Genomic DNA, 15,702 nt, shown 5'->3' with positions numbered 1-15,702 from the left:
AATGGCATCCGACAAAGTTATTGATCATACATTCAGTTTTCTTTCCCTTTGTGCGCCACAGCCATTAAATGTTGATATTGTGATCAATTACATTCTGATCGTAGATGACGAAATTCAAGATAAAGAGATGATTATCACAACGATCCAGAGATGTTCCTTAATTCTGATTGAAGAAGCAGATAATGTCGTCGACATTGGAGTCCATCAGGTTGTACGTGATGTAATCCATACCGTAGTGAAGGAAAATCCGGAAAGTCGACATTATAAAGCCGTGAATGGGGCTGTTACAGCATTTGACCAGTTCATAGACGGTATACTACCAGAGGGACAGTGGTTGGACATAAATACTGTGACGCACACCAAGCGTATATCACCACATTTAAAGACCTTCCTTTTCAGTATTGAAAATTTGGTTTCGGAAGCAAACATTTCTAAAGTCTTCAAAACTGGAATGTTAAAGCTCGGTCAAACTTGCCAGAACCATTGCGACTTTCACGAGGCCGAAAGATATTATAAATATTCATTAGCAACTTTTCTAGAACAGAAAGGACCTGAGCATGTTGATGTTGCAACTACTTACACTTACTTGGGTTCTGTTTACCAGGCCCTAGGCGACTTTGAGCAGGCCAAGGAGTATCATCACCTTGCTCTAAACATTCAGCTGAAGGCGCTTGGACCTGAGCATGTTCATGTTGCAACTACTTACAGTAACTTGGGTTCTGTTAACCAGGCCCTAGGCGACTTTGAGCAGGCCAAGGAGTATCATCATCGTGATTTAAACATTTCCCTGAAGGCGCTTGGACCTGAGCATGTTGATGTTGCAACTACTTACAGTAACTTGGGTTCTGTTCACCAGGCCCTAGGCGACTTTAAACAGGCCAAGGAGTATCATCACCTTGCTCTAAACATTTACCTGAAGGCGCTTGGACCTGAGCATGTTGATGTTGCAACTACTTACAGTAAGTTGGATTCTGTTCACCAGGCCCTAGGCGACTTTGAGAAGGCCAAGGAGTATCATCACTTTGATTTAAACATTCAGCTGAAGGCACTTGGACCTGAGCATGTTCATGTTGCAATTACTTACAGTAACTTGGGTTCTGTTCACCAGGACCTAGGCGACTTTGAGCAGGCCAAGGACTATCATCACCTTGCTTTAAACATTCAGCTGAAGGCGCTTGGAGCTGAGCATGTTCATGTTGCAACTACTTACAGTAAGTTGGGTTCTGTTCACCTGGACCTAGGCGACTTTGAGCAGGCCAAGGACTATCATCACCTTGCTTTAAACATTCGTCTAAAGACGCTTGGACCTGAGCATGTTCATGTTGCAACTACTTACAGTAACTTGGGTTCTCTTCACCAGGCCCTAGGCGACTTTGACCAGGCCAAGGAGTATCATCATCGTTCTCTTACTATTTCCCTGAAGAAGCTTGGACCTGAGCATGTTGATGTTGCAACTACTTACACTTACTTGGGTTCTGTTTACCATGCCCTAGGCGACTTTGAGCAGGCCAAGGAGTATCATCATCGTGATTTAAACATTTCCCTGAAGGCGCTTGGACCTGAGCATCTTGATGTTGCAACTACTTACAGTAACTTGGGTTCTGTTCACCTGGACCTAGGCGACTTTGAGCAGGCCAAGGACTATCATCACCTTGCTTTAAACATTCGTCTAAAGACGCTTGGACCTGAGCATGTTCATGTTGCAACTACTTACAGTAACTTGGGTTCTCTTCACCAGGCCCTAGGCGACTTTGACCAGGCCAAGGAGTATCATCACCTTGCTTTAAACATTCAGCTGAAGGCGCTTGGACCTGAGCATGTTGATGTTGCAACTACTTACACTTACTTGGGTTCTGTTTACCATGCCCTAGGCGACTTTGAGCAGACCAAGGAGTATCATCACCTTGCTTTAAACATTCGTCTAAAGACGCTTGGACCTGAGCATGTTCATGTTGCAACTACTTACAGTAACTTGGGTTCTGTTCACCAGGACCTAGGCGACTTTGAGCAGGCCAAGGAGTATCATCACCTTGCTTTAAACATTCGTCTAAAGACGCTTGGACCTGAGGATGTTCATGTTGCAACTACTTACAGTAACTTGGGTTCTGTTCACCAGGCCCTAGGCGACTTTGACCAGGCCAAGGACTATCATCACCTTGCTTTAAACATTCGTCTAAAGACGCTTGGACCTGAGCATGTTCATGTTGCAACTACTTACAGTAACTTGGGTTCTGTTCACCAGGACCTAGGCGACTTTGAGCAGGCCAAGGAGTATCATCACCTTGCTTTAAACATTCGTCTAAAGACGCTTGGACCTGAGGATGTTCATGTTGCAACTACTTACAGTAACTTGGGTTCTCTTCACCAGGCCCTAGGCGACTTTGACCAGGCCAAGGACTATCATCACCTTGCTTAAAACATTCAGCTGAAGGCGCTTGGAGCTGAGCATGTTCATGTTGCAACTACTTACAGTAAGTTGGGTTCTGTTCACCTGGACCTAGGCGACTTTGAGCAGGCCAAGGACTATCATCACCTTGCTTTAAACATTCGTCTAAAGACGCTTGGACCTGAGCATGTTCATGTTGCAACTACTTACAGTAACTTGGGTTCTCTTCACCAGGCCCTAGGCGACTTTGACCAGGCCAAGGAGTATCATCATCGTTCTCTTACTATTTACCTGAAGAAGCTTGGACCTGAGCATGTTGATGTTGCAACTATTTACAGTGACTTGGGTTCTGTTTACAAAGCGTTAGGCGACTTTGAACAGGCCCAGGAGTTCCATGATCGTGCTGTGTGCATTAGATGTAAAAGGCTCGGAGCTAATCGTGTTAATGTCCCAGCTGCTCTTGACAGTATGGCTGCTGTTCAGAACCAGTCACTTGATCTACAACAGTCGACAGAAAGAAACAATCCTTCACAAGTTTTTGGGCAAAAACAGCATCACCGTGTAAGAACCACTTTCTGCATAGTACTTTAAACGGTTGAAGTCGGCTGACAACATTTATCGACACCAATGTTGTTATAAATGCGAGAAATCACGAAATTGGTAACAAAAGAGTAAGAATGAAGAATAGTCGTGATTTCTAGACCACTATTAAGATATTTATCGAAAAAAACAAAGATAAGTTTTAAATTTGTGCTTGCAGTGAAAGCAAGCATGATTTCTCGTGGATTCATTTGGGTCTATTATCTGAAATCTCTTCGACACGTCACCACTCATCGAAAGCCGAGCGTGTTTGTGCAGCTTAAAGGTACTATTCGAGTTTATATATTTGTTGAGTAAATGCTTAAATGAATTAAAATTAGCTGCGAAGCCGTTGTTAAATGTTAGAGAAAGTGATTATCCTCTCTAAGATCGTGGTTCGTGTTTATTAATACGCTGCTCTCGGCTCGAAAGTTAGCAATTAGTGTTAAACAATAAAAATGCAAGCAAGATAGAAATCATTTTTTGATACTTAGTCGTGTGTTTCAATTAAGTAAAAAGTACTTTTCATGTTAGAGTGGTTTTACTTAACACGTAAAACAAGAACTGTTAGTTAGTGTGTAATAGTGCTTACTAATTAGTACTAGTGCGTGGTACACAAAAGACAAAGAGTAAAAAACAAGAGAATAACTAGTTATAGCGGAATAATAAGAGCTAATACAAAGAAGTAACGTCTACTATCCCACTATCTTTTTCACAGGTTTAATAAAACAACTCTAGAAGTTATAGGTGTTCGATCATTCAAAATATAATATTGAAATATTTCAGGCGCTTGGGACATAAAACTGTACCAACTTGCTTTTTAAATTTAGCTGATCAATTACTATATTCTTTTAACCTTATCATTATACACACAGATGTAACGTTTCCAAGGAACCAGTTCTTCCCTGAAATATGTGTGAATTTCTTACAATTTTATTGCATAGGCAACTGAACACTGTAACTTAGTTGTTTTTAATTGTACACCTTAATTAGAACTTATAAACCATTTTTCTCGATTAAATCGGTTTCAAACATACTTCTTGGGCATCATTGCTGTTTGAAATATTTTCTGTTTTCCTGCTGTGTTACCTACGAAAGTTGTCTATGTACACACGGGTTTTTCTGTCAAATTTTACTCGTTTTACTGACTTCTCGGATGTTTTTAGTAGCAATATTTAATTTCTTTAGTATGTTTTTCTTTCACACTTTGCACAAAGGTGCAAAAAAAAAACTAAAGCAGTGATGCTGCAAGAACATGTTTGTGCCCAAGTCACGTTCGGATAATGGTATGGATAATTTCTAGTTGGAAGTTACGCCTACGAAGCTTGTATTTCGCAAGAATTTTCTTAAAACACCTATGTCGACCTTGACAATCTTAGCACTAGTCTAAACTTTTATCTTGTAAATATGTTCCTTGTAAACCTTATAATGCTCGTGCAACCTTGTTTGGACCAAACATGCTCTATATGATATAAAGATTTAGGAAGAAAAGATCCCTCGCAAAGAAACTTTTTCTAACTTCAAGGTTCATGTCAAGGTGGCGTGCGACGCAGCCGCACTTGAATATGGAACGAGCTGCGCATGAACTTACGTAATTCTAAATTTGCGAGTTTGGCATTCTTGACAGCTGATTGACAGCTCGAGTTTGGTCCAAATAAAAGAGCGCGAGTCGAATAGAAAGATCAGAGTTGTAAATGCTGGTGATCAGAGTGGTTTATGCAGCTCGTGTAGCCAAATAAATTAAGTTGGACAGAAATTGAGTGTTGAAGTTGAATGCTAATTCCCCCAAGAAAACTCCCTTCAAAATTAGCTAACTATTCACATGCTTTCGTTCTTTACTACAGTAGGTTACGGAGATTTTCCAAAATCATAATTAATTCACATTTAAACATTCAATGTTGGTGTGAATTTCTGTGCGTTAAACCGCTTTGAAATATTGCAGATGACTCAACAACAAAAAATACAGTGGCACCTCGTTTATAGAAACACAGATGAGACCACAGACCATAGAAAGCGACTTTATTAACGAGGTAATAACATTAAGCGGCCGGGTCGTTTTTTAAGGGTTTCACGTTTCTTTTATAAAAAATACCCTCATGCCAGAACAGGAACAGAAGTAAAGTAAATGCCTTTAACTTGCGAAGAATGCACTATTTGCTGAGCCAAAACTAGAACTAACCCTGGGGAAAAAACAGGTTTCGCCCTCTCCAATTTGTGAAAATTTTACCGATGACCCTCCCCTCTGAGGCCACGCCCCCCACGCCCCCCCCTAAAAAACGTACCTTCCTTAATTTCATTTTAAATGTGGTTTTTTATTGGCTATTGGTTTTTCTTCGTTTCTGTAATCTTTTGAGTGAAAGAACAGGTGTTTTGCTCCTTACGGGTTACTGAATTGATGGTTTAGTTTGCATAAAAATTCATTTTCAAAATTCAGTGGCTCATAGCCATTTAGATTTAATAAAATTTGTACCACGTTCAGTATTTTTAAAAATAAAATTTTGTTTACAGAACGGCGGGGAAATTGTCAATTGTTGGTTTTCTTTAGTAATATTAATTTTCTTTAATACGCAAAATTTCCGTAACTTAAACTAACCAACATCAATGGAGTAATTGTTATGAAAAATTGCTAGCCTGTTGGCGCAGTAAAGTAGCAAAAAGTATCGCAACTTGTAACACGGAAATAAAAACAATTAACTCCCATTTTTAAATCTTTATCAAGAACTTAACATAGACTCACGTTTGCGGTTGGAAATATTAGCACTGCACTTTTAATAGCTTTTACATAAGAAAACAAAACCATCGGCACACTTTGGCACTGTTTATATTCAAAAAACAGATTAAAAAACAAGAAAAAAATTACAGCCGGATACGCTGCCAAGAACTTTAGCTCAATGCCGCAAGGTGCAGTTAATGATTTAAGCTTATATTATTAAGTGATTTTGTTGCTAAAGAAGAAGATAGATAGCATTCAGCTAATAATTCATCTTTGTGTCACAATGTATTCATTTCTTTTTCAATGAAGATTATATGATATAACCTAAGAACACTGCCAGAACAGTGTAAAAGACATCTTTAATCACAGTTAATGCTATCTAAAATGTCTTAAGTAGAAGATATTGTAATTAGAATTTTTTGATTTCCTGACGGTATTATAAGGAGTATGATTAACTTCACATCTAGATTATATTACTTTGCATTTGACTTTTTATTATTCGACAATTCATGCAATACAAACAGTTTTTACACGACTTGCATGTCTACGTTTTACACTTTGTGTTTGTACCCCGCAACTGAAGGCGTTACTTGGTAAGTAAACATTTTACTCTTGTTACAATAAACCAAGAGAAAATAAGACTAAACAGATACTAACCGATGTTAAACACTCTCCATCGACAGCGCGCGTAGAAGACTTTACTTATCAAAGGTTTAACTGGGTTTGTTTTCTCGGACAATTCGCCATATTCAAACTAGTTTTGTAATATAATCGTAGGAAACTAGGAAGCAAAAACAGAGAACGATAATTTTATCCCCATAACTCAAAGCCTTGATAACTCGATCTTCCCGCTAACTCGAACCTTCAAAGTCGATTACCACCGTTAGAATTGATTTATTTATCGTCAGTTCACTTTCGTGTTCGCTCGCGAGAAATGTTGTCCGAAACCCTTTCAAACTTTGGTTGACGGAAATTTTGGAAACGTTTTCGCGGGCGATTCGATTTGAAAAATCGCGTATCAATGTTAACGGTGGTAATCGTTTTTGCCCATATACTGTAAGTCTGTAAGTCTATAAGTCAGGAACTACAATTTACATGGCTACAACACTCGAAGGAAGGCTGACCTCCATCTACCTAAACCCAAGCTTAGCCTTGGCAAGCGTACTTTTAGATTTTCTGGCTCAGCCCTTTTTAACTCACTACCTTTAAAAATTCAACAAGCTGTATCTCTCTCCTCTTTTAAAAATCTTGTTAAAGCCCACTTTTTTTCATAGCTCCTTATTTTTGATATTATCTTTTTTATATACCAGTTCATGCTTGTAATTCGTTTTAGTTTTTAAACTCTTTTTATATAACTCTTTTAATTACTAAACATTAGCTTTTAACTCTATTTTTATAACTATTTTTAACAATTAGATATTTTATATTTTTAGAAATTGTATTTAGCAGGGCCCCTCTGGAGACCAGCCACTGTGCTGAATGGGCCACCCTGCATAAATAAAGTTTTACCTTACCTTACCTTACCTTACCTATCACCAAAAAGGTGTTTTAGTTCCTGTTTTTTAAAAATATATTTTATTTTATTTTCCTTAAATAGATTTTACTCCCCCCTTCTTAAAGCTTGCCCACATGAATGCCACAAACTCAACTAGCGAAGATTGCCGACTGCTCCAGGGGGAAATATTCTCACAAGAAAATTACATTGTCATACTGATATGCATTGTTATCAACTTGGTGACGTGTCCCGTAACCATAGTAATGAACGTGCTGGTGATAGTGGCCGTGAAGACCAGACAGGGACTGCAGAGAATGTCTAACATCCTGTTGGCTTATTTGGCGAGCACAGATCTGCTGGTTGGAGTGGTCAGCCAACCGCTTTTAATCACAGCGTTGATATTTCTGATGACTGACTCGTTTATTGCATATTGCAATGTATACAACGCGGTCACGTTGTCAACCAACCTCTCAGTCATAACATCGGTGTTTCTTTTGGCTTTGATCAGCATCGATCGTTATGTGGCGATGAAACATGTGTTGCGTTACGAAAGCATCGTGACCAAGTCACGCATTACTGTCGCCGTCGTCTGCAGCTGGTTGACAGTGACAGCTTATATTATTTACGCTTACCTTGTGACTGGGAAAACGCAATTTTTTGCTCTGTCACTAATGGTAGCAGGAAATTTGTCAGTGATCGCTTACTGTCATATTTCTGTTTACGCGATTTCTCGTCGTCACAGGCGCCAGATCATATCCCAGCAGATTTCTCAAGCAGCTACCGCAAAATTCTTGGAGCAAAAGAAAGCGTGGAAAACTACAACAATCATAATCGGTGTTGTGTGTCTGTCCTTCTTACCAGGCCTCGTGAACAACGTGTCCAGGATCTTCATCTCTGGCGGCATCTTTGAAAACAGAAATCACAGTCTGTTTATTCCTGTATTTTTCACCTGCATGATGTTAAATTCACTTTTTAATCCGATGATTTATTGCTGGAGAATCAGAAATTTTCGAGAGGCTCTCCTTGAGCTTCTTATTTCAAGGAATAATTAAGAACAAGGCCACAGAGGAGTGGGGGAGAGCAGTTCTTTTAAGTTCCAAGCTCGGTAGTTCAGTTTGAATCCTCTTTTTAACGCCCGTAGTGTTGCGTGACCGAGAGACGGTCTGAACTGGAATATATAGCAGCTAGACTTTCCTTACTGTTTTCTAACAGTTTTTATATTTTCTGTTTAGAAGAATTTGTATTTTAGTTAAACTATTTTTCTTGAGAAGATCTTGCAGGTGCCTCATTACCATGGCCTCTCTTTCTAAAATTGGTTTTGAAAAGATAAATTACAATTTTAAAAAATTATAAAAAATCTAATTAATTAATATTCGTAGCCGTTAAAGGGTCATTGTCATGAGAAGTCTTCTCAGTTTTTGTGTAGACTATGCTTAGAATTATGAGGGTGCACTCGCCGATCAACAAAGTAGCCTTTCAACAACAAAAAAGGCAAAAGTTTATTCTCCAAGATGTGAACAAACCGTGATCAATGGTTTTTAAGAAATGTTATTATTATGTTTTTTATTATGTATTATTCCATTGTGTACGCCCAAAATAGCATCTACAGCACCTTCTTGTGACTTTAAGTCAAGACGCTGGAATCAAACGAACAGCGATACTTTAAGTTACTTAGAAATTTAACATTTGTTGCTGTAAGTCAGTTTGGAAAACCGCTACAATGCTGAATCGAATTTGAATTTGTAGAACATGCACACCTCATCCACACCTTCTTCCCTGAATCATTGCTCGTCAAAGCTGTTTCATTTATTTCCCCGTGTTTTGTATTTTAAAAAGCCAAAACACGTCTATTGCATCCTTTCATATTAAAACAAGGGTTCAAAGCCTCCATCGAGTCCAAGTTTTAATACTTTTATTATTATTGCTGTAAATAATAACAGCGTATGTAAAGCACAGCTGATTGTGATAATAGCTTAGTGAGCTCACTAAGAAAATAGTTATCAGCATAGATTGATAAAGAAAAAAAAAACGCAAGTCTGCACTCAGGAAGCCTGTCATTCTCGTCAGGGGCACAGTGACAGACCAGTTAGAGGGTTCATGCATAATTTTGACGACAAACGTAGGGTGAAAGCGCGCGTGCGGGGAGACGTTACATTAATCTTTGTACATCCGTTCTGTAACGAACTGTTCAACGCAAAAACAACCCAGGGTGAATCTCTCTAACCACGTTTCAAACTGCGGTACCACAGCTGGCCCTACGCTCCTGAGCCGACCATTATCAATCTATGTAGACTAATTTTTTATACAATATTTGCAAACAGCAAAAGTCCAGTGTCCGAGGTGAAACAGGAAAAGTTCGTTATTTGCGTTTAAAGTGTCGACGATGAAATAAAACGAATAACATGAGCAAAACGTATTTCAGACCCGACAAGCACTCACAACTGAGTTGTATATACTATTACAAGGCTTGCTTTTGTAAAATAAACTAACATACAGCAAAAATACTAAACTTACCAACGGAAGGATAAGAGCCAGTCGCGGAACAATCTCGTTTGGTCGTTTTTATTTACAGGCTCGCGACAGTAACATGCATGCGCGTACCTTGTTTTAAATGATTGCGTTGTGAGCGAGCGCAACCTGGATCCTTTGAACTTTGGTCAACTTTGAAATTGTTATGTTTTAAAGTTTGGGTTTTGATCATTAGAAGTGAAGAATTAGTTCTTTTTGGGCTCCATTTTTGGTATTCAAACCAAGTAGTATTGGAACTGACTAGGTTCCAATATCTTGGCTTTTTGTATTTATGTAAGTAGCAGATGTAGACCTCATCTACAACGAACAAGTGAATGGCAGGCCGGCCAGAAATCATGTACCAGTTACACGATCATCTGAGAGACCACACCACACAAATGAATGTAATGAGTAGAGGCTATATCCTGTTGACTGCATGACTATAGGCTCTGATTTAATTTCTATTTAAATTTAAGCGAAGGAATACTTCCAACGTTGCGGGCGCCATTTTTTGATATTCAAACCAAAAAGTATTGGAACAATCTTGGTTTTGATATTTTGGTTTTTATGCGTTTATGTAAGTAGCAGATGTAGACCACATCCACAACGAACAAGCTGTTTCATTTATTTCCCCGTGTTTGGTATTAAAGCCAAACCACGTCTATTGCATCCTTTCATATTAAAACAAGGGTTCAAAGCCTCCATTGAGTCCAAGTTTTAATACTTTTATTATTATTGCTGCGAATAATAACAGCCTATAAAAATTACAGCTGATTGTGATAATAGCTTAGTGAGCTCACTAAGAGAATAAGTATCAGCATAAATTGATAAAGAACTAGAATCACTTCGTGAATTTTACCAGGGGCACATTTGGCTTGGCAACCCACGTTTACACTAGCATGCATAAGGGTCGTTTATATCAATAGGTTTGTCGCGCGACATGAAAATATATTTTAACGCAAATATTCTTTAGAGAAAAAACAACGTGTAAATGAATAATGTGAAAAGAGAAATTGTTAGGGGATCCCTCATTTTGAACAGTTGAGAATTTTAAAATCTGGCTAACGTAAATATTGCGTGACAAAGGTTATTTGAAACATTCCGTTTTGTCGCATCATTAGTCAAAGCAAGATTTTTACCGTCATTGCATTACATTGATTCATACGAAGACTTGTTTCAATATCACAGGGTGCCCGCGTTTTTAAAAATTGTAAACTATGACAAAATTAAATTTACTTCTTTTGGATATCGTTAAGAATCAGCCTTTTGATTCAATTATGCCAATTTTCTGCGACAAAGCATAGGCGCCCTTGGCCGGCGTGATTTTTGTGTCTAGTGCGAAGCTCAGACACAATGCTATAACGTTAAAAAAGTTGGGTAAGTGCTTCATATAAGGCAAATTATGACGTCATACTAACCAATTTACACTGAGGTTTCTCATACGTGACAGCGTACGCGAAGTATTTTGCGGTATTCTTCTCTGGGTAATAGTAAACAATTCCCACCGGAGCCCTTACTCTCAATCACCCCGGTTATAGTTAAGTTATGGGAACGAGGCGACTCCGAAGGTGAGAGAGAGCGAGAGCTCCAATACGGCAAGTACAGAGGTCATCGCTGCGGGGAGGTGGGTGGGTCGCCAATGCTTCAGTCCTCCAGCACTTCACGAAAAGACAGAATACACGTGTACTGAGAAGCTATATATATACCTGTACATAGTCAGCGGCATGGCTTGCAGTTGCCAAAGTAACTGGGCACGTGAAATGGGAAATAAGGGTGTTTGTTCGCGCGGGCCCCGGTGAGAATAGTAAACAATTCCCACCGGAGCCCTTACTCTCAATCACCCCGGTTATAGTTAAGTTATGGGAACGAGGCGACTCCTACGGTACCCGCTCACGTAAGCCCCAAGCTAAGAACAGCCAACCTCGTTCCGAGGCTCTCTTTCTCTTTGCCTTCTTTGTTAAGTGGGTGATTTCTCGGTACATTTTCTTAAACTTGAAAGAAAACAAGAGTCTTCCTCCCAAAACTCAGAAAGCGTGTAAGCATTTACAATAATATAATTACGGCAAGACACTAGTAAAACATAGCAAAATATGTCACCAGCAACAAAAAGCAAGCAAATGGACATTTCTAACTGAGTGATGGGGCCCGCCATGCGGGGTTTTCCCCCTACCAAACGCAATATCAGCTACCAAAAGATTAAAGCCCGAAAAATACCGCAAACTCGAGATCAAAACCGAAGTGAGCTCCCCGGATTCAACCAGGACCACGAAAATAGTATATAAACGCAGTCTCAAAGATAACATACAACGACTTGGAAGGGGAAAAACCAACCACACGGCGAGCCCCGAAATACCCCGTCTAGGACAGAGTGTAAGGTTTTAGATAACCCCTTTCGGGACAAGCCGACGCGGCGGTTAATCTGGCCTCCAGATACAACGATAATAAGTGATCTTTTCAGTTATATTTTTCCATTTCATTTTTCCTCTTTTTTAGTTCTCTTTTCTTGTTTTTTTTTTTAAGTTTCTCATTTCTCTCCCATCTTGTAACTTGAGTCTTCTTTCTCTTATCTTTTTGTTAATCTCTTCATTTCTTTTCTACATTTTTCTTTTTTTTTCTTCTCATTTCTTTTTCTTACTTCTTCTTTCTCTTATTTTTATCTCTTCATCTCTTTTCTTTTTTTCTTTTCTTTTTTTTCCTTTTCCTCTTTTCTTTTTCTTACTTCTTCTTTCTCTTATTTTTATCTCTTCATCTTTTTCCTTTTTTTCTTTTCCTCTTTTCTTTTTCTTACTTCTTCTTTCTCGTATCTTTTTATCTCTTCATCTCTTTTCTCTTTTCTTTTCTTTTTCTTCTCTCCTTTTCTTTTTCTGACTTCTTTTTCTCATTTTTTTTACCTCTTCATCTCTTTTCTTTTTCCTTTTTAAACTTCTTCTTTTCCATCTCTTAATTTCCATTTTTTCTTTTTTTGTACGTTTCTCCCATGTTTAAGCTTCTCCTCCTTCCTCCTCTTCCCGTTTTACGCTTTTTATTTTGTCTGTTCCCTAAATAATGTAATTAAACAATAACACAAGAAAAGACAAACAATACCGACAGCTAACGAAGGGACAATAGGAAAGTAGAACAAAAGGTGAGATCGCAACGCAACCAAAAAGGTGCGACAAACTAGTTGAAGAGGTAAACAACAAGCAATGAAATATAAAATACGAGAAACCACGCCAGAAATAAACTAAATACTGAAATACCATGCAAAAATACCGATAAATAAAAATGCAGAACAAATACCAAAGAAAACACTAAGGGGGGATGAATGAAAACACGTGGCGTGAGACAAAGCGACGAAAACTAAAGGCCATGAAACGAAATATAGGGACAAAAAAACGAGTAATGAACAAAAACCTTAAAAACAAACAAACAGACAATAAAACCAGATCGGATAAGTAGAACCCAACTAAAAATACAGAAAACAGGTAAAGGGAAGAAACGAAAAACCAAGGGAAGGGCCGCGAATGAGACAAATACACCATAACTCACCTAACATACTGCCATCTAACATGGCAGTTTTGTAAGTCATCGGACAAAAGGAAACTTGAGAGAATTCAGGAACGCGCATTAAGAGTTATATTCAGATCCCACGCCGAAACCTATAACGAACTCTTGGGACGGGCAGATTTACCCACACTATATAAAAGGCGTTTACAAGATACAGCAACGCTTATGTACAAGGTCAAGAACGGGCTTGCGCCAGACAACGTCTCTGCCCTTTTTGTCCGCAAAGACACTACACACTCGCTTAGAAACAGTGATTTTGTCTTACCGCGTTTTGATACTAAACGCTACGGGAAACATTGTATCAGATATCTTGGACCACTTCTATGGTCAAAATTAAGCAAAGACCTGAAAAATTCGCCGACTGTGGCTGCATTCAAAACTAAAATTAGAAAACTCAATCTATCGGACTACGTGGACAACAATAGTAACTGTTGCAAACTCTGTTGCGCTTAAGACATTTTAAGACATTGTAAATATTAGTTTTTTTTTTAGTTAAGTATTTTAAATATTTTTAGCTTAGCATTATGAATAGTATTTTAGGTATTTTAATTGTGTCCCCAATTAGTCCATTATGGCTAAACACACAGACACGGTAATAAAGTTTTTTATCTTATCTTATCTAACTCGGGACGCGAAGGTAGCTTCACAAACACCGCAAACAACACAATGCAAAATAAGTAGAATAGGCTAAAACCGTGTAACAAACTAAACCTGGTTGAGGAACGGAAGACTAACATGCGAGCGAAGACCCAGATAACAGACCTCGGACTCTTCTCTGTAGGAATTGCTAGAGCGCTAGCGGGTGGTGTATTTGCAGTTGGCACGCTTGAAATAGAGAAGCAGCGACGAAGTGAGGATAAACATGTTGAACGTATAAACGAGTCAGACGAGTAGCCAAAACTCCAGGATAAGAGCACCAGGACTTGTGTAATGGGCAGACGGAGGGCGCAGCGATGACGCTAGAGTAAACGAGGAGCCGATGCAAAAGTACGCCAGCACTTCACGAAAAGACAGAATACACGTGTACTGAGAAGCTATATATATACCTGTACATAGTCAGCGGCATGGCTTGCAGTTGCCAAAGTAACTGGGCACGTGGAATGGGAAATAAGGGTGTTTGTTCGCGCGGGCCCCGGTGAGAATAGTAATCGATAATCACTCGTTATTGCCTCGTAACCCGAAGTAAACAACCAAGCTAACGTAGAACAAACGGAACAAGTCTAATTTGAGATAATTAAGTCATTATTTACGTCAAAGTAATTAAAGTAAACCAACCGCCACTTCTCACTCACTCACTTTTTGTATGCAGTTGTCATTAACTTTAACTAATGACCATTTATAATGATATTTTTGTAGAATTTAGAGACGAAACATTTCGATTTCTATCAAATGTTTATCACTGAAATATCCCGGTTCATTTCCCTCAGAACAGGGATGAAACTCTCGTCTTTCTGTGGTCGCATGTGTCTGCCACCTTGGGTGCACGGAAGTGGAATTACAAATCATAACCGGAAGTATAAATGCTACTTTAATAACCGGCATACAATAGACGAAAAATCGCCTACTTCCCAAAATGCCACCAAAAAATGCTGAATATCTTAAAAACACTTAATTTTCGCACCGCGCGCCGGCAAAGAATACATCATGTCTATTTTGTACGCCAAAACTAGCATCTTGCACCCTCTGGTGACTATCAGTCAAGACGCAGGAAACAACCGAACAATGATACTTTTAAGATACTTTGAAGTGTAACGTTTATTGCTGTAAGTCAGTTCGGAAAACCGCTGCAACGTCGAATCGAATTTACAGAAACCCTAGTTAAACCCTCTTCCCTAAATCATCGATCATCCAACTGCTTCAAATTAAATTTTGCACGAAATGCGTGCGTAAGATTCACATCAGCTGAACTGAGACTTCTTAGTGAGACTACAAGGAAACTCCAATAATTTAGAACTAGTCTTTGTTACAATGAAGCAAACTGGAAAATGAAAATTTTTGACCCCCCTTCATATTTTGAATGCTGTTAGATATTCAGGGGGGATGTATAAAAATGTCCTTTTTAAGGTTGCAACCTTATTGTTGTCATGGCAACATCCATCGTTTGTTGGTGTCTCCAGACCTAATTTTTCACTCAAAACATGCTCTGAAATGTGAAAAATGTAAACAGATGTTTCACGAGTTCATTAAGACTTAGACCAAATATAAAGTCATCATTCTAGTTTATATTGATGTATCAGCCGTTTATTTGCATTAAATTTACAATGACTAATCAGTCAATTAACTAAGTGCGTTTTCGGCACTTATACATCAATATAAACTTAAATGATGACTTTATATTTGGTCCAAGTCTTAAACAGTAGTGTTTTAATGGACTCGAGAAACAGCTGTTTACATTTTTTTACATTTCAGAGCATGTTTTGAGTGAAAAATTAGGTTTGAAGACACCAACAAACGATGGGTGTTGCCATGACAACA

The 15,702-nt window shown here is 38.7% G+C and overlaps 2 protein-coding genes across 2 annotated transcripts in view; both read left to right on the top strand.

Moving 5' to 3' along the window:
* The window catches only part of LOC144661082 (uncharacterized), an 11,217-nt gene extending 6,496 nt beyond the window's left edge, over positions 1 to 4,721 (top strand). Inside the window, exon 2 of the mRNA XM_078521789.1 lies at positions 1 to 4,721. This exon is cut by the window's left edge and continues 1,594 nt beyond it. Coding sequence (XP_078377915.1) covers positions 1 to 2,416 — 2,416 coding nt within the window. The 3' untranslated portion in view covers positions 2,417 to 4,721.
* A 2,586-nt stretch (positions 4,722 to 7,307) lies between these two features.
* LOC144659271 (melanocyte-stimulating hormone receptor-like) lies at positions 7,308 to 8,225 on the top strand. Its single transcript, XM_078519691.1, has one exon. The coding sequence runs from the start codon at positions 7,308 to 7,310 to the stop codon at positions 8,223 to 8,225; it is 918 nt and encodes a 305-aa protein (XP_078375817.1).
* Positions 8,226 to 15,702: the final 7,477 nt, after the last annotated feature.

The sequence above is a fragment of the Oculina patagonica genome, chromosome 7 (genome assembly GCF_052425735.1).
Source record: "Oculina patagonica isolate OP01 chromosome 7, crgOcupat, whole genome shotgun sequence".
Taxonomy (NCBI): Eukaryota; Metazoa; Cnidaria; class Anthozoa; order Scleractinia; family Oculinidae; genus Oculina; species Oculina patagonica.
The sequence above is the reverse complement of the archived record's forward strand: the minus strand, read 5'-3'. Positions and strand labels throughout refer to the sequence as shown.